The 19660-nt window shown below is 32.5% G+C and overlaps 2 protein-coding genes across 2 annotated transcripts in view; one reads left to right on the top strand and one right to left on the bottom strand.

Moving 5' to 3' along the window:
• The window catches only part of LOC115887365 (kinesin-like protein Klp98A), a 30248-nt gene extending 20459 nt beyond the window's left edge, over positions 1 to 9789 (top strand). Inside the window, exons 18-23 of the mRNA XM_030906783.1 lie at positions 1098 to 1365; positions 4103 to 4291; positions 4457 to 4618; positions 4674 to 4743; positions 7542 to 7720; positions 9364 to 9789. Of these exons, the coding sequence (XP_030762643.1) occupies positions 1098 to 1365; positions 4103 to 4291; positions 4457 to 4618; positions 4674 to 4743; positions 7542 to 7720; positions 9364 to 9594 (1099 nt within the window). The 3' untranslated portion in view covers positions 9595 to 9789. The remainder of the gene's footprint in view (positions 1 to 1097; positions 1366 to 4102; positions 4292 to 4456; positions 4619 to 4673; positions 4744 to 7541; positions 7721 to 9363) is intronic.
• Positions 9790 to 18243: 8454 nt separating this feature from the next.
• LOC115887357 (protein krasavietz) overlaps positions 18244 to 19660 on the bottom strand; it is a 36202-nt gene continuing 34785 nt past the window's right edge. Inside the window, exon 10 of the mRNA XM_030906778.1 lies at positions 18244 to 18663. The gene's annotated coding sequence lies outside the window, so the exon portion shown is untranslated. The remainder of the gene's footprint in view (positions 18664 to 19660) is intronic.

The raw sequence follows: 19660 nt of genomic DNA, 5'->3' as shown, positions 1-19660 counted from the left end.
TTTCAATCTAAGAGCAAACATGTTTCACTCAACAATTTTAAATACGTATTTTGTTTTTTCGCTATTTTTTCGATGTATTTCGACAATTCCATCGACAGCCCAACCGTCGGCTAAGAGAGCCGCGCATCACTGGTAACTGCTCCTGAACTCCTGAGTGCTCCTTTGTCGCGCCGCCGTGTCGAGCTTGCGTCATGCGAGGTTGCCGTAGTTTCAAGAATTTCAAATTCAAGACACTCGAAGCAATCAAATTCTTATTAAATTTGAAAAATAAACCGAAAAACATGAAAGAAAACAAACAAAACACAAATGAATTGATTATTGATAAGGTCACAAAAAAGAAATTTCTAAAACGTTTATCGTAATTCAGAATTCAATATATCGAAAACAGCCCGACGAATAATCAATTCATTTTTGTTTTGTTTGTTTCCTTTCATGTTTCTCTGTTTTATTTTTAAAATTTAATACGAATTTGATTGCTTCGAATGTCTTGAATTTGAAATTGTTGTAACTACGGCAACGTTGCTTAACATTGTATCGTTGATAAACATTTTATGAATTTCTTTTTTGTGACCTGATTGTGAATAATATGATGAATCATTTTATTAAATTTATTCCAAAATAAAGCTATTTTGCAGCATAACAAGGATTTTCGTAAACGTCATAAACGTAATGTTTTAGTTAATTTTCGGTGGTTTTTGTTAAGTTTCATTGAAAGGGTAAGTACTAAAAATAATTAATGTGTTTTTTTTTTCTATAATTATTAACAATAAGCACTGATAAAAGATTAAATTTAACATTCCTAATTTTTTGAGTAGAAATATATTATGTCTATAAATTTATAAATGTAGAACTATGTAGAATGTGGATAACATAGGAGGTTGCAACACTGCAAGGTTTAGATACACCGTAGAGAAATCTCAGGTGAATAAACAAGTAGCACTAAAAAGTTTTTTCAAATTTCCCGGAAAATGTCAAGAAAAATTATACTACCAGTTAAAATATTTGCACTCATTTCTGGGACACCCTGTATAATAAATACTATAATTTTCTTTTATCTGGGTGGTCGATCCTTGTAACTAGGACTGTTTTTTTAATAGGTTAACTTTGAATTTAAAACGAATAAATTCAGTTGATTCGACCGTCGCAAATCCGCCTACTTCGGGCGAGGTGCAGTCTTCGGCGACGTTGAGCAGCGACACCTACCATACGGCGCCCAACAGTTGCGGTTCTCCCGTGGAAAACGGAAAGCTGGGAGTAGCGCCATCTATCGATCAATTGATGAGCGACAGCGGTGTGGAACTGATGCCTTCCTCGATCAGGAATCATCACGAAGAAAACTTTAGCGACGATTTGTCTAGTAACGAGGTAAAAAAAGTTGCTTATACTATATTTTATCTTTTAGAAGTTTTTTTTTTCATTTTTTTTTGTTCTTATGGTTGGTGCCAGTCTTTGAATAAGAAGACTAAGGAAGGAGCATATCAAAAATCTTAGGTACACCCCGATGGGCCTCAAATATGGCCGACTTAAATTCCGGTTTATCAGTGCCGTTCTAATTTTATTTAAAAAATTTAAAACTATGATGTAGGGTAGACGTGGGGTAGACTCAATAATGTGTTATTTTATTTTACGTTGTGAATAAATGTTGGTAGTTATTAAAATTGTTATAAAAATATATAATTCTAATAAAAATAGATAAGTTATAATAAGTATTTATTAACACAAACATCCGATACGCTACTGAAGCAGGTAAGTCAAATTAACGTATCAAAAATTCTTTGACATCTGATCTTTGACAAGTAGTAAATAAAAGCTAAAATGCAAGAAAATATATAATTTAGTTAATTTAAGCGAATTTCATAAATGATCGGTTTACTGCACGTATGTATATTATATAGTCACTTACTAGCGAAAAGTTGTTCCATTATTTCACTCAATTTTTGCCGAGATCTACCGCACGCTACACAACCAACTCATTTTAGAGTCTTTTTCGATAAATCGCGATAATGTCACTGTTAATTTAAGTTCTGATACAATTTCCATCTAGATTTACTACCTTTATACAACTATCAGTAGTAGAATAAATAATAAATAACATAAAATAAGCTCCGTAAAGACTGACAAATCCACAAAATTTCAAATCAAATTCAAATATGTCAAATGAATCGTCAAACAGAACTGTCAAGGATCCCCACCCTAGAGAGCTTTTTCCGCCCACCATGCATGAATACATGGATAGCATTATGCTCCTTCCTTAGTCTTCTTATTCAAAGGTTCCAGTATTAGTCCTAACCAATGACCTCTAAATAAAGTAGACCCGGCATTTCATTCATAAAAAGGAAAAGATCAGAATCAGACATTCGTTTTTGCTCTATGCGAGTGGGAACAAGACGGGCTGATCGCAGTCATGAAGGATTCCCGTGAGAATGGCAACGCTGTTCAGAGATCTTCAGAAAGTGTGTCATGGGCGTAGTTACTTTGATTGTAATATATAATTTAATATTATATCCGCGTAAATACCGGGAAAAAAAGCGGCGTCCAGCTGGCTTGGAAATGACGATCGATGATATTTCCCATATAATTTTACATATAAAATGACAGCGATCTTCATTTCGTAGCCATCGTTGACGCCGTTTTTATTCGATCATACGGTATGATTTTTGGATACGATATATTGTTGTGCTCGATGGCTCTTCAAATTTTGAAAATGACTACTTCTGTACTCCAATAAATTGAAAATAACTAATTGAAATATTATGATATGCACATTTCCATAGTATAAAGTCTGTAAATTGCTCCAGTAGTAATATAATCCATCAAGCATTCAATGAATACGAGCCGACGACGACTTTTATAAAACATTTATGTGAATTAATGGTTATTATTTTGCTTGAAGCAACGGTGGAAAATGAGAATATTTTAAAACTGTCGTGACTAATTACAATTTTATATTAGGTATAAAAATATTACTATATAGCAACAATAATAAAGATCTTTGTTAAACAAAAGAAAATTTCTAAAATATTTACTTATTTCTGGAACAGTTTCTTCGCGGATAATCGGGACCTTGTACTGAATAAATAATTAACTTTTCATTAGAAATTACCAAACAAAAAATAAGTAATGCTTTATAAAACATATCAAACAAAGATGCATTCATCTTTTAAACTATATAATTTTTTATAGCATTAATAAACAAAACAAAAAATACATTGCTCTATTACCACAAACATTATACCATCGAAAAAAGAAACGGCGTAAAAAATGACAATCAGTGATAATTTTGGCGAGGTGATATGTCATGACCCCTACTCTTGTTTATTTTTTAATGGCACTTACTGGCAGTAGTAGGCCTTAAGGTTGTATTTGATTTTTAAATGGTGTAGTATAAATTCGAAATTTTTTTTTTGGATATCGGTTTGTGTTTCTGGAAACGTTCTATCCTTTTATAATTTTTCTATAATTAGTATTAGTTTTTGACAAGCTTTATGTCAATTTTTAATAAATGACATCTAGAAATAGACCTCGCCAAAATTATATTCGATTGTTATTACCAGCAGTCTTCTATACCGTTTTTTTTTCGATCATTCGGTATTTAGTATGTAATATCCAACGTACTCTTCCCTTAACTTTTTTTCAATCATTATATAAATCTATTTTGATTTTACACTTAAAAAATCATCTTTAACAAACTAAAAATCCTAATAACAATCAGTATGATAGATTCGATGTCATTGGTCCTAACCATAAAAAGTTGGCATATTGTCAGTGAAATGTGATAAACTGCAAACTCCATTATTCCTAATTTTAGAGGAGAGAAAAGAAACGGCACAGGAAAATATATGCGGTACACATGTAGCAAGTATATTCATGCGTTAAGAGTCCAATTTACTAGTTCGAAAAAGTAGCAAAATAAACGTTCGGCATTTAACGTTTTAAAAAAAAATAAATAAATAAAATCGTACTAGCCAATTATTTCAATCGTTTTGGATTGCTTCCTATAAAAGAATTATACGGTTTTATACACTTAACAAAACATTTTTCTGTTTGTTGCAATTTTTTTTCGGTACAACTTGTATGATATTTGTCTTATATTTTCCTTTAGGGGATGATAAGCGACTCCCAATCGACTACCAGCTCTGTGGAAAACCATTCTCCAATTAATAGAAAAAATCGAAGAAGGGATGCCGAAACGTTGCGTAAATTAGCTCAAACTATATCGCAGCAAAAGCAGTTCATTTTGAGGAATTTGGACAACCAAGTGCCCAAAGAGCATCTGGATGGCCAAATAACCGTAAACATCTTTTATTAATTATTCATATAAATTAAATGGTGTTATCTGACACTAATATCAATATCTTATCAGTTATTATTAGTATTATGATTAGATAGTATTGCAAAACATTTTTGTGACAAAATATAGTGTTTTGTTTGAAAACTATTATGTTTTTTTCTCTAGGCTCTTCAACAACTACAGCGACAGTATATGGCGTTAAAATACGGGTCCTCTTCAGCACTGTCACCAGCAACCGAACATCCACTACAGGATGTCGATAGTCCCAGTCCAATTAAGCCTTTACATACAGGTTCAACAAGTGCTTTATATTCGTCTTCCTTACAAGTAAGATTGTGTTTATTTTTTTATATTATGTAAACTTATAGTTTCTTCATTTCAGATAAGAAATAATAGGTTACCGTTATTATATAATCAAGTAATGTATAGATCGATGCCTTCCATAACAACTGGTAAGTTTATATTATAGATTATATTTTCTTATTATACAAGGTCTTAAATAAGTGCAAATATTTCGATCCCAGGAACACATCTGAGTTTTTTTTCGCCAAAAATATGTTGAAAATCGTACATTTTCTTTTAAATTTTTCTGTATATTTTAGAAAACTTTAGAACTGTCTGTTGATGGCACATTTTTCCGCGGTATGATCATAGACAAAGGAAATACATTTATATTGGAAAGCCCGTCAAAATATATAATTGTTTTGGGTCGCGACCGTTGTACGCGATCTGGCGCTGCTATAGCGGTTGCTAAGACCAACCGCAGACAATAACAGAAATTATTTTCTCTTGTCAAAGTCAGAATCTTCAAAAATTATAAAATCTTTTAAAATTTAAACCGCTCTCATTGAAAAAATACCGAAAAGTGTTTAAAGCGTCCATTCTCAAAGTAATTATTGCTATTTTGTGAGTTTAATTTAAATTTTACTTACTCAGACCCGTGATAATTGTGAAAAAGTGGTATTAAAAACTATGTTGTGAACTGTAAGCTGCAAAAACCATCGTGGATCGTGGCATAACGTCGGTTTCCAATGTTTCATAGGTATTTCACATACATGTACTTACAGTACCGGCCAAAAGTGGAGAAACTTTTTAAATTTATTTGCTGCCGTTTTACAAGAACGAAAATGTTTATAAAGCATATATATTTATACATAGGATAACTGTCTCATAAAAATACACACAAGATTTTTTTTTGGAAAAATCCTCTATTAAATTTTGAAAAAATTATTTCTATGAGGACAAAAATGGAGAAACTGGTATTTTTTATACATTTGTAGTCGTTAGTCTCAGTATTTGGTTGCATAGCCTTTACTTTTGATGACTGCTTGGCACCTTTTGGGCATAGACTCAATCAAGTTCTTTATTGCGTCCCCGAATATTTCATTCCAGGCTTGTAATAGGGCAGCGAACAAAACATCATTATTTTTAAATGTGTCCCTGTTTTTACGCCTAACATCGACTTCTAGTTGATCCCATAGGTTCTCTATAGGGTTCAGGTCGGGGCTTTGAGCTGGCCATTTGATCATTTCAACTTGTTCCTCGGTTAAAAATTCCTTAATAAGTTTGGCAGTGTGTTTCGGATCATTATGGTGCATAAATTTCCAGGTTAATGAGAGAGAGGATTCAGCATAAGGTACCATTGTTTCTTGCAAAATATTTAAATACATATAACGATCCATAATTCTATTTATTTGAACAAGGGGCCCGACCCCATGCCCAGAAAAATAACTCTAGACTAGATTGTACTTGCTTTCGTCTGACCAGAGTACATTTTTCCACTGCTTGTAGGTCCAATTTGCATGTTCCAATGCAAATTGTAGTCGGGCCTGCCTATTTTTCTTAGAAATAAACGGCTTTCCGGCAGGTGTTCTGGCATTTAGTTGTGCCTGTTTCAGACGCCGTCTAATGGACCTAACAGATATTGAAATAAAGGGATATTCGTTCCTTATATCCTCCGCAGTGCAAAATGGATTTCTAAGTGAATATCTTCTTATTATTTTCTCTGTCGCCAAAGTTGTTTATTTTTTGGTCTTCCGGGCTTGGGTATACTGGCAGTTGTCCCACGATTTCTATACAAATTAATCTGTTTGAACACAACACTTTTATGTAAATTGAAGTGACTAGCAATATCAATTTGTTTAATTCTTGAATGATACTTCTCAATTATGATTTTTTTTATTTGATCTGTCAAATTTATCCCGCGCGGCATATTTTTAACGCTCTGTGAACCCAATACCACGATCTAGACGCTTTAACAAGAAAATATCTCACAGAATGTTAAGAAGAAGATAAGGTTTCTCCACTTATGTCCGCTGGAATTTGTAAATAATTTTTTGCCTGCAAATTTATTGACAAAATAAGCAGTTTTTATATGGCTATACAAAGCAGCTTAAATGCGAAATATTTTCTTAATATCCTATTCTGCAGAGAGTAAACTGTATTTTGACATAGTAAAAATATTAAAAGTTTCTCCACTTTTGGTCGGTACTGTATATAAAATAAAGTTTCTTGTATACAGTTAGCACCCTGTAGTTTATTTATAAAATTAAAAGAAAATAATAAATCAGCATAAATAAACCAAATAATATTTGGCGACATAATTCCGGAAAAAGCCGAGCCGATCCGAAATTATCAAAAGCTTTGGAGAGCGACCGTTTTAAGAATAGCGCCAAATAGTGTTTACATTGTCCTTATGGGCACTTTCCAATCTAAACTTGTTTCATTTGTCTATGCCCCAACTGTAATATTAAGCGCATACATAATATCAAGGACATCGAAATCCACAAAATATCAAGATACAACCTTTAAATGACATTAAACGGTCGATACGATAGAAAAAATCGATACAAGAGAAAGGTCAGTAGCAAAGAACATACCAAGAAAAAGAAATATAATAATAATTTATTAATCTCTGATATTACCATGGTTACAGCACTACAAGGGATGCAAATACAGAAAAAATCCTGTGGCACTCAAATTTTTGAAAAATAAATCAATTTTCTAAAAATAATTAAACTTGAATAACTCGGTAATTTTGGACTTATTTGAAACGGCAAAGAGAAAATATGTTTCTTTTATCGAGATCTACCAGCCCTGAAAATATTTGGACTTATTTAACTCACCCTGTATGTTTCTGAAAAAATTAAGAAAAGAAAATGTTGCTGAAAATATAACGAATGAAGATTGTTTCAAATAATACTGACATGAGTTTTTCTACTTTTATTTTATATATGGTTATTAATCGTAGATACCGATTGTGACTCAGTAATCAGTATTACCAGTTATTGTTTGAGAGGAGCCGGCACCAAGACTCACTACGAATACGACGTTCGAATTTGTACAGTCGACGAACGATGGTCGATTTTGAGAAGATACAGTAGATTTAGGGACTTACATATAGCGATGAAAGCTCGTTATAAGGACCAGGTAAAGCGTAATTCACATAGAAATAAGTTAATATAGATAGTTTCTAAAATACACACACCGGAAAAATCTAGGGATATCATTTTATTAAAGTTAAAAATAAATGTTTTGGATAAACAACCACATATTTGTAGGCCGATTCTTTCTACTTCGATTGAAACGAAGTAGTCACACTAGTTATTTCTAAATTTGGGACATTTACAGAAGTGTTTGTGCATTTTTTGTCAAATGTATAAAAAGCACCTAGCATCAATTGTTCGAATTTAACCTGTACTGGCTATGTTTTTATGATAACTGGCCAGAATTCATTCAAATAACTCTGTTTAGTATTAAACGACATTATGGAGCGTAGACATCTTAACAGAGACGAAATGCTGAGGGTCATGGGTATGCTCAAAGCTGGAATGCGCCAAATCGACGTAGCTAGAGCATTAAATACGACGCAAAGTGTAATATCGCGATTAAGTGCACGCTACCGTGAAAGTGGTGATGTTGCTGAAAGGCACACAGGGCGACATCGCATTACTACCCCTCAGCAGGATCATTTTTTACAATTAAATGCTCGACGCCGACCGCCTCTTACAGCACCAGAGCTTAGTTTAATTCTCCAGGAAACACATAATGTAACCGTTAGTCCTGACACTGTTCGCAATAGATTAAGAGAGGTCAACTTAATAAGCAGACGCCCCCTGGAGAGCTCAACCCTTAACGAGAGGAAATCGAGAGGTTCGATATTTGTGGGCTCAAGATCATGCTCAGTGGTCGAATGAACAATGGGCCAATGTTCTCTTCACGAATTCATCCGGATTCGAGAAGGCTTAGGGTATAGAGAGAACCGGGAAATCTTATTCGGTTGGATCATGTTCAGGAAGTGCACCCTTATCAAGGTGGAACAGTTATGGTCTGGGGAGGAGTCCAGTTAGGCCGAAAAACCGATCTCGTTGTTCTTGAAAGGTTTCTAACAGGAATCACATATCGTGATTTAATTCTTGAGCCTGTCGTGTTACCATATGCCAATGATTTTAGGAGAAACTTCATTCTCATGCATGACAATGCACGGCCTCATACAGCCAGAGTGGTAAGTGAGTTTATCAATGCTCATCAATTAAACATCTTACCCTGGCCGGCACAATCTCCTGACCTCAACCCCATCGAGCATGTATGGGACGCGGTCCAAACAAGAATTTTGAGAATGGGTATGCCTCGTGAAACTCGTAGGGATCTGGTTCGGGCCGTGAATGCAGCATGGCAGGCTATACCTCAAGAAGAGATCGACAACCTGATCAGGAGCATGGAGAGCCGATGTAGGGCTGTAATGAACAGAAGAGGGGGCCATACCCTTTATTAAGTAAAAATGGTTTTATCTTTTTTTTTAATTCACAGTTTAGAATAAAAAAAAATGTGTGTATTTTTTGAGTTCAATAAAAATCAATCGGTAAATTTAGCATTTTTATTTCCAATACGTCCTGTAAACTATTTGTTTATTTTAATTTTATTATATCAGAAATGCAAATAATAAAATTACTGACGATGGCTGGATAAAATTGTAATATCCCTAGACTTTTCCGGTGTGTGTATGTACCATCGAAAAAAAACGCCTCAAAGACTATGCTTTGTATTTTATCTACTAAACGCATTTTATTTAGGTGTCGAAAATCCCTTTTCCCTCCAAGACCCTGTTCGCCAACACGGAAGCCGTCGCCCAGACGCGCAAGCGCCAGCTGGAAACCTACCTGCGCAGACTGATCGAAACGTGCAGGGCGCATCCGTCCTGCCCCCTGGCGTACGGCGGCCCCATCACCAAACAGGCCCTCACCAGCTTCTCGCCCTTCTTCAGGAAGGGCGTGTTCGAGAACGGCAAGTACGGCACGTCATGATGGCACGCCTGGCTAGGTATTTAAGCATTGATTGAAATGGGTTTAAAGATGGCTCGCGCCCTACCCCTTATTCTTTTTTGTTGCCTTGTTTTTTACATTAAATAATAACTAATAACTTTAACGCGTGTTAGCCCACGGCCACACAGAAACCCTTTTTTGGGTTTTTAGCGTGAAGCGTCTTTAGCGACTAAAACAACAGGATTATATAGGAGTGGCCACACCAAAAGCGTGTAGCGTTCGGCGTGTCTCGCAAAAAACGCAAATGAAAACAAATCAGGTTGTTTTCTGTAGCGTCTTTAGCGTTTTCTAAGATGAGACCCCGTCATAGGCGGACGTTATATTTAATAATACAATAAAAATAAATTAAATAGTATGCATTTTTTTCATTTTAGGGTATTTTATTTTATTAAATTCAAAAATTTGAAGGAAATGGCTGAAAAAGTGTAGTTTGAAATGTTGAAAAAGTACTAAATTAAAGGAATATTTTCTTACGCGTCAAAAATAGTTTTATTATACGTAAAAAATGTTTTTTTCTGCGTCAAAAAGGTTTTTTTAACAGAAAAAAATAGTTTTTGACGTGTAAAAAATATTTTTTTTACGTGTTACAAATAGTTTTTTTACACGTAAAAAATATTTTTTTTGGGTAAAAAAGTTTCTTTACCAGAAACAATAAGTTTTTGACGCGTAAAAATTAGTTTTTTACGTGTAACAAATAGTTTTTTACACGTAAAAAATATTTTTTTTTTGTGTAAGAAATGTTTTCTACCAGAATCAATAAGTTTTTGACGCGTAAAAATTAGTTTTTTACGTGTAACAAATAGATTTTTACACGTAACGAATAGTTTTATACGCGTAAAAAATAGTTTTCTACCAGTAACAAATAGTTTTATACGCATAAAAAATAGTTTTTGACGTGTAACAGTTTTATTCGCGTAAAATAATAAAAATAGTTTTTTACGTGTAACAAATATTTTTTTACACGTAATAATTTGATTCACTTTTACAAAATTTGTATTAAAATACCAATATTTCTTATAAACACGTGGACTGCTCACAAATACACGTCACGTCACTACGTATTTCTAAGCCGTTAACACGTTTCGTTACAACGGGCTCGTGTGTCAGGGCCGTCTCACTAGGTCGTATGTCACGGCCTTGAATTTTTACTCCCAGCGCGCGTAAAGAAGTTTCACTCCAAAATGTTTCTTAAATCATGTCCTAAAATTGCATTAGCAACTAGAAATATTTACTATTCTATTATATAATTATAATTATTTATTATATTATAATATTATAATTATAAGTACTAATCACAACACTACAACATAAAAAACTATACACATATAAACTAAAATTCGTAAAATAAATGGCAAATAATAATTATTATTTTTACACACACCACTGGCACTAGCAGTAGATAGTGTTTGTCTCCGAATATATGCCCCGGCCCGTCCACAATTCAATCCCAGCAATCTTTTATCCTCGTCTTTTCAACGCTAACGGCGCCGATCTCGCCTATCTCTCTCTCACAGGATTGATTGTTGGACGGGCCGGGAATCCACGAGCTTGTGACGTTACTAATTGACATCTTGATAGAAACTGCAGGCCTGCCGCGTCTTTTGCGTGTTTTTAATGGACACCAATCTAAAAAAGCGCTTAAAACGGGAAAATCGCAAAAAAACGCTTGAGACGCAAAAAACGCTAAAAACGCTTTCTGTGTGGCCGTGGGCTTAAAGTCCCGAGATAATATAGAATACCGCAATTACCGTCATTTTGAGACCATTTAAGGGTGGGAAATTGAAAATTAGGATAATATATTTTTATAAACCAAAACACTTTTTAAAGTTGGTTCATATTTCGAGTATTAATCCTAACCTTACTATTAACAATCGTTATACCAACATTCCGATTCTGCTTTTTTTCGTAGCTACCGGGGATTAAAGTCTTTTTTTTTCAATTTATTATAATTTGCTAAGTGTCTACCGATTCGAATGAAATTTTGAGGATAAAAAAGTCCCTCAAAATAAAAAAAAATATTTTGAGGGACTTTTAAATCGTCGTCGTCGTATCCTTCTTCGGTTTAGGTTTAAAAACCTGTTCCCCTTCACCATCTCTGTATTGTCGTCCAAGACTTCTCCTTCCTGGAGGTTGATATCGTAGCATTTTTGTGGAATTCTATCATCTGTCATTCTTTCAACATGTTGCTTATATTTGTTTTTATATACTCTTACTTTTTCTTCTAATGGTTTTATTTTTAGTTCATTTCTTACTGTGTCATTTCTTATTTTATCTTCTCTACTTATTCCTTTTATTTTTCCTAAGACTGTCATCTCCGTTGTTGAGTCTTTGATTTTTAACTTTTGGGGTAGTCTAGGCTTCACTTCCAAATAATGTAGTCTGTGAAACGAATAAAAAATAATGCAGTTTACGTAGAATTCTATAAGAAACACAAATATGGTGAAAGAAATAGAGGTTTTGTGTATAAAAGTTTTTGCGATAGTTCCACACACTGACTGGAATTTATTTATTTTTTTCATGTAGTCATTAAGGCTACTATAACTGATGCTAAAGTGTCAACAGGTTCACCAGAGACGTCCAAAAGGGTTTTCAATTCTGTGAAACGAATAACTTTGAATTTGACTGTTCCTGCGGGCTTTTCTAGTGTAAATTCTATTAGGTTAGCAGCTTGCGGCCATGCTGATGCAATGCCGTCTCTAATAGAACAGCCTCGGAGCGAGTTTTATGACGTCACGCTAGTTAGATACTACGGATTAATTATGTTGTAGAATACATGGAAAATATAATTATTCAAAATTACATATATATTTATATGTAATTTTTTGGATTATATTCGACACTATTTTTATCATATGACACAACACTGATGACCAAAAAAAATAATGAAAAACCAAATGAAAACTTAATCAGCGTTTTTCCCGAACCTAAATCCCAAGAAAATCAAAAATTTTAGAATAATTTTACATATAAAATGACAGCGATCTTTATTTCATAGCCATCGCTTTTCATGTTAAATTAGATCGATTTTCAAACCCCAAAATTTAAAATATATTTTACATTTTACCCATTATCTTATGTACCTATTCATTATTTGTATATTATAAAACATTTGCTGCATTTGTATGGTTCATAGTTTATTTGCCAAAGTATTTATTACTATAAATCGGTATATATATTGTATTTATTAACTGTATATTATGTATATTTCATGTAAACTATATCATTTTTAAAATACAAACCAAAAATACAAGGAATAATTATGTTTTCCATGTATTCTACAACATATTTATTAATCCGTGGTATCTAACTAGCGTGACGTCATAAATCTCGTCCCGAGACTGTTCTATTAGAGACGGCATTGGTCTGATATTTAGAAATGTCAAAGGCTGATGACATTTTACTTTTGTCAATTATGACATTTCGCGTTGATTTTTGCAAGAATAGGAAGAACTGTCACTTGTTTTATTATTTTCCTTTTCTATTTCACGAAAATAAAAAGAGTTACCTATCTGATTCGTTCAGGCACTCATTTTAAAGAATATCAGTAACTTTTTGGATAGAGGGATTATATATTTGCCATGTTGGTAAAAAATAACGGTCAAAATTCAAAGTTATTCATTTTATAGACTATACTATCGGTACCGCTAATGTATTATACAAGGTGACAATTTGAAAACGAACAGTATTTAATATTACCTCTACCGATGATAGTATGAAAATTTGGCGAAATACGTCAATTTACATATCAAGGGGGACGATTTTTGAGGCATTTGTTGTCGTGTTACTTTCAACCCTTTGACCCCAGGGCACCTAGCCCTAAAATTTTAAATGGCAACCCCTATATCTTTTACAATTTTTGTGTTCCTTATAAAATTCTCAAAAAAATAATGCAGTTTATGTAGAATTCTATAAGAAACACAAAAATGGTAAAAGAAATAGAGGTTGCTATTTAAAATTTTAGGGGTAGGTGCCCTGGGGGTCAAGGGGTTGAAAGTAACACGACAACAAATGCCTCAAAAATTGTCCCCCATTGATATGTAAATTGACGTGTTTCGCCAAATTTTCATACTATCATCGGTAGAGGTAATATTAAATACTGTTCGTTTTCAAATTGTCACCCTGTATAGTCTTACTTGCGTTTCTAGCCGTGCTTTGTTTATAAAAGTTTTTGCGATAGTTCTACACACTGACTGGAATTTATTTACTTTTTTCATGTAGTCAATAAGGCTACTATAACTGATGCTAAAGTGTCAACAGGTTCACCAGAGACGTCCAAAGGGGTTATTACTGGAATATTTTTTTATTAAAAAACAAACTGTGTGCCACTGACTTTTCTCTCTTTTAGCACATCTCGTATAGGCCGTTTAATGCCGATTAAAAGTTCTCTTGATATTTTGTCGATTTCGATCTCCTTGATGAGATCGAATGCACATCCCTGTTGCATCTTCTCGACGCTTTATTAGCATTAAATTATGTAATATATAAAGTAACCTTCACCCTCAAAATGTCATTCGAATCGCTATAGGCGCTTGGAAGTAAATTATAATAAATTGAAAAAAAAGAAGACTCAACCCTTGTAGCTACGAAACAAAGCAGAATCGGACCCATGTCGATATAAAAAATAAATGTTTTGTACGTGAGGAATCTCCCTATGAGAGATGGCACATATTGTGAAAAACATATAAAGTTCGTCCTTGTTTAGGAAATGGAGATAGTGCGCTTGCGCCGAAATGCTAAAGTGGTTATACTCTCTATATCTCTGGTTTTATTTGAACGTCTTTAACTTCATTTGTAAACATATGATTTGGAACTGTCCAATGAAAGTGCTCACAGCATCGTGCAAGCGCAGAAAACCTCTGACAACCTAATCATAGACTTATGTGGTAAATGCATTTATATTCTATATCTGTCCTTTAGTATCGGGACAAGAATTCATGCGGTACCTGCAGTATATTCCGTTGTATGTATATGATTTTCTGGGATATAGAACAATGTATTCCAGAGGCCGTAAAATGGGACATTTTTTCCTTATGGCGTCGAACTCTCTTTAGACCTTTCACTCAACGATTTATAAGTTGGAAGTTTGGTTTTGCTACATAATATAGATATTTAGTTACCGTTAATAAAATCCTAGCGTTTTAAGCATTTGAAAATTGATATGAATATTTTGAAAATTCATTAAATTCAATTACAAATAAGTTACCTATATTAATTTTGTTTTACAATTATAAATTTACCTCACTTTTTTTCTTCTTCAAATCTCATGAAAATTAGGTCATTATAATTTGTAATTTTCTTAATAAAATATCTTGTTGGTAGCAAAATCAAATAATATATCTTTCAATCCATTGAACTCGTGCTGGTGCTGGACATTAATCTAGATTTACTTAAGTTACTGTTACCTAGTTACCTTTTAAAAAGGGCATGTTGCTATTTACTTTTTTATCCTTACCTTCCATGTTTTTTTTTTAAATTTATCTCAAAAACCTTTGTATCAGTTAAAAGATTTTTAGCATAGATAAAAATAGATCTAATAAAAATGGACAGTATTTGTAGAGAATTTTTATCCTAATTACAGGGTGTAAGGAAGAAAATAATAGGTTTTACGTTTAATTTTTCTAAAAACCAGTAGGTTTTGAAATAACATTGCCGTTTCCGCTTTTGTATGCACAAAGTGTCAACCCAAATTGTTGGCTATCCTGGATTTGCTCATTTGGTTGGCAAAACATTTAACACATTTGAGTGTTTTTATCAGCTGTTATCAATAGCGTCAAAATAAACAAAAAAAAATAATATGATCAATTTTTTAATGATTCCCTCAGCATATCACTGAAATTCTTGTTTTATTTAAAGTTCTTAAAAATGTTAAAACTACTAAAATTTTAAAAATTATATTTTTCCCAATTACTTGAATTACAACTGTGAAAAAACTACGATAAACCTAGTACATCCCGAACTGACATTATTTTCTCCGCCTACCATGACGTCTTTTTAAATCCTTGTTTACACCCTGTATATATTTTTTTAAAATACTGTTTCTAGATTTATTTTTTTGTATTGATTAAAATTTTAATAGTTTTTAGTGTGATAAAAAACATTTCGAACAAGGAGAAAAATCTCTAACTAAAGTCTGATCAATTATTATTATTGAAGATGAAGGTTTTTAGTACTGAAAATACCATTGTCAGTTTTATTCTTCTTGCCAGTCATTGTCCCATTCTATATTTCTCAGTTTTAGTTATGTTTTATTCTAATTTTTACCTCGTATATTCTAGTTTATTTTTAATTATTGTCAACTGACATAATATTTATGATTATTTCAAGGCTATAGTTATATTTTTTGTTGTTTAGAGTCAACGCAATACATTTTTTTGTGTATAAAATCAAAAAATAAAGTGCAATTATTATTAATCTGAGATGAATCGAAAGCATAATCGACAGTTACCTGATAAAAACAAAAGGCTTTATTTCAGATGATTATAGAATTAAAAAATATTCGTTCGAAAAGATGTATGTATTTTTTCTCACAAAGACTAATATTATAAATTTCTTAGTTAATAACCAATGTGATAAGTGTAGGTTCTAAGTCGCGGAATATTATTTATTATTTTGTATATTTAGAGAAAAAATTATACTATTTTGTTAAGAAATCAAATTGTTATTGAATATCGTAAACTAAAATATATTATAAATAATGATATAAGATTTGGTCGAAGGTGTAATAAGTATAATTTTTACAATAAAATTTTATGAATGTCATTTTTCATTTCTTCTAAGACCTTTAACCATGGAACATCACAAATATAAAGCTCAGTCTACACGTAACGTTTTTATCTGTCAGTTATAATGGTCAGGTAAGAAGTACCGTATGATCGAATAAAAACGGCGTCAGCGAGGGCTATGAAATGAAGATCGCTGTCATTTTATATGTAAAATTATATGGAAAATGTCATCGATCGTCATTTCATAGCCATCGCTGACGCCGTTTTTATTCGATCATACCTTTGAATAAGAAGACTAAGGAAGGAGCATATCAAAAATCTTAGGTCCGCCGCGATGCGACTCAAATATGGCCGACTTAAATTCCGGTTTATCAGTGCCGTTCTAATTTTATTTAAAAAATGTAAAACTATGATGTAGGGTAGACGTGGGATAGATTCAATATTTTTTTATTTTACGTTGTGATTAAATGTTGGTAGTTATTAAAATTGGGTAAAACATTATTATAATAAAAATAGATAAGTTTTAATAATTATTATTTATTAACACAAACATCCGATACGCTACTGAAGCAGGTAAGTCAAATTGACGTATCTAAATTCTTTGACAAGTAGTAAATAAAAGCAAAAATGCAAGAAAAAATATATAATTAGTTAATTTAAGTAAATTTAATAAATGGTCGGTTTACTACACGTATGTATATTATATAGTCACTTACTAGCGAAAAGTTGTTCCATTATTTCACTCGATTTTTGCCGAGATCTATCGCACGCTACACAACCAACTATTTTAGAGTTTTTTTCGATAAATCGCGATAGTGTCACTGTTAATTTAAGTTCTGCCACAATTTCCATCTAGATTTACTACCTTTACACAACTATCAGTAGTAGAATAAATAACATAAGAGAAGCTCCGTAAAGACTGACAAATTTACAAAATTTCAAATCAAATTCAAATGTGTCAAATGAATGTCAAACAGAACTGTCAAGGATCCCCACCCTAGAGTCCTTTTTCCGCCCACCATGCATGGATAGCATTATGCTCCTTCCTTAGTCTTCTTATTCATATCAAAGGATCATACGGTATTAAAGAGTAACGTACATACACTGGAAGTTTTATTTGCTGTTTTCGATTAGTTTCTGGCCAAGATCATGGAGGAAATACTGCTTTTATCAATTAAAGCATTGTGTTTAGTGGAATTGGTAAGAAAAACATGATATTTACTGTAAGAGAATTCCAAATAATTTGTGAAGTAACGTCAACATTTGATTTTGATGTCAGTCTCAAGTGTCAATGACTCTTACTTGTAGAGGGCGCCATCTACATATTTTTAACTGGTTTGAAGAGTAATAACTTTTCGTCAGTACCTGCATAAAACTACGGAGTAAAAAGATATACATTTGCGACGTTTTTTACATAGAAAAACTCCCGTAGTTTTATACAGGTAAGGACAAAAAGTTATTATTCATCACAACAGTTACAACACATGTAACAAACCTCGTACAATATTTATTGATCGTCCTACAAATAGGAGTCATATTGACATCAAAATCAAATTTCTCCCAGAAGAAACCCCCAGACACCAATTTTCATTGAAATATTGACGTTACTTCATAAATTATTTGGAAAAAATCGAAATAAAAATGAAACTTCTACACCCTGTATCTCCGAAACTAATCATTTTAGGACATACATTTATACGATCTTTTTTACTTATTTTTATCTGCAGAATATGCTGCCGAAGTTTCCGGAATACAATTCGGACCACTCTGTACACTGTTTGTTAAAATATTAGGGAAAAAATGGGGTGTAAAAAAGGTGATTTTTTATTAGTCTGTAAAAATATTTATTGATCGAGAATACAAAAGAGACATCGTGTGAAACAAGAAACCGAAAATAAAAAACGCAATCGTTACTTAAAATTTCTTCTGTATATTAAAAAAATTGACAATAAATCATTATATATAACAGTAAATTTCTTCATAACATATTGGCGTTACAATTTGATACAAATATCATTTTTTCCGATGCACTACTAAAACTTCAGCTCGTTTTTTCGTTACAATTTTATCAATTACTTTAAATAGAAATTACGCGGGTCTTTCTATTACAATTACCCATGGTCACTATTGCCTGCGGAACGCACACCAACACAGTAAGGCACCAGAATGTTTACACATATATATGTTATTAGTTAATATATTAGTTTAAAAAAAATTGATATAAATATATACATTGGAAAAAATGTTACCGTTCTCTTCTTGGGTCGTTATCGGTGGCACTATTTTTCTTTTTTTATATATTTTTTTGGTGTCCTGATGTTGAGATGTCCTGAAAACAAAAAAAAATGAATTTAATGCAATGTTGCCACACATATCTCATCAAAATTCCAATGACTGGAGCAAAATATGTGATGTATAATTATACCAATGCCATTTTTTTGGTGCCAAACATAGGGGGTGAAGCCAGGGACAATTTTAGCAATTTTTTGTTTTAAGCATCTTGTAAAAGATCTGAACTTCAAAAAAAAAAGTTTCAATATCTAAAATGGTTCTTGAGTTATCGCGTGTTATGTTTTAAAAAGTTGAGCTTTTAAATTATCGCGATTACTGACCTTTTCTCGTTATAAAAAATATGGACACCCTAACGATATCCTTATAATTCTATTTCAGATGCTCAGAAACATATCTATCACCGAGGACATGAAAGATTCTATGTAAAATTCTTACTTATAAGATTTTTTTTAAAAAAAGAAAGAAAAAGATTTATTTATAAACATTTATTTAATTCTGTTTTTAGCATTTGTTCTTATTAGTAGTGGGAACTATCGAATGAATACTATCGAAAGATTCGATAGTTGCAATTCATTCGAATAATTCGATAGCTAGTAAGAAAACATTCGTCGAAAACTATTCGAATAGATGCGTCATCTGCCTTGAAATATTGTATTCTAGTAATTCAGCAGCAAAAACCATTCATTTATCAAATTCATTTATTCGTCAGGATCGATTTTAATAAAATATAAACTGGATTTTAGTTGTCGTCCGGCGACGCAATGCTATGAAAGAGGCCGGCATCTTTGATTTTTTGCGGAGTTAAATAAAGATAAGGACACATTATTTTTTTTATTGAGGTGCTAGTATTTACACAGAAAATACATTATGAAGGGCGCTGTTGCCATATATTCGTATTAGTTGGTATTAGCAAAGAATATTATTCTTTAGCATTCGTTAGTTAGGGATAGTATGTCTAATGTTTTGCATTTTTTTATTAATATTCTGTTGCTACACTGCAATAATACTTTTTATTTTGGATGTAGGAAAATGAT

Source organism: Sitophilus oryzae, unplaced genomic scaffold (genome assembly GCF_002938485.1).
Source record: "Sitophilus oryzae breed Bouriz unplaced genomic scaffold, Soryzae_2.0 scaffold_115_pilon_pilon, whole genome shotgun sequence".
NCBI lineage: Eukaryota > Metazoa > Arthropoda > Insecta > Coleoptera > Curculionidae > Sitophilus > Sitophilus oryzae.
The sequence above is the reverse complement of the archived record's forward strand: the minus strand, read 5'-3'. Positions and strand labels throughout refer to the sequence as shown.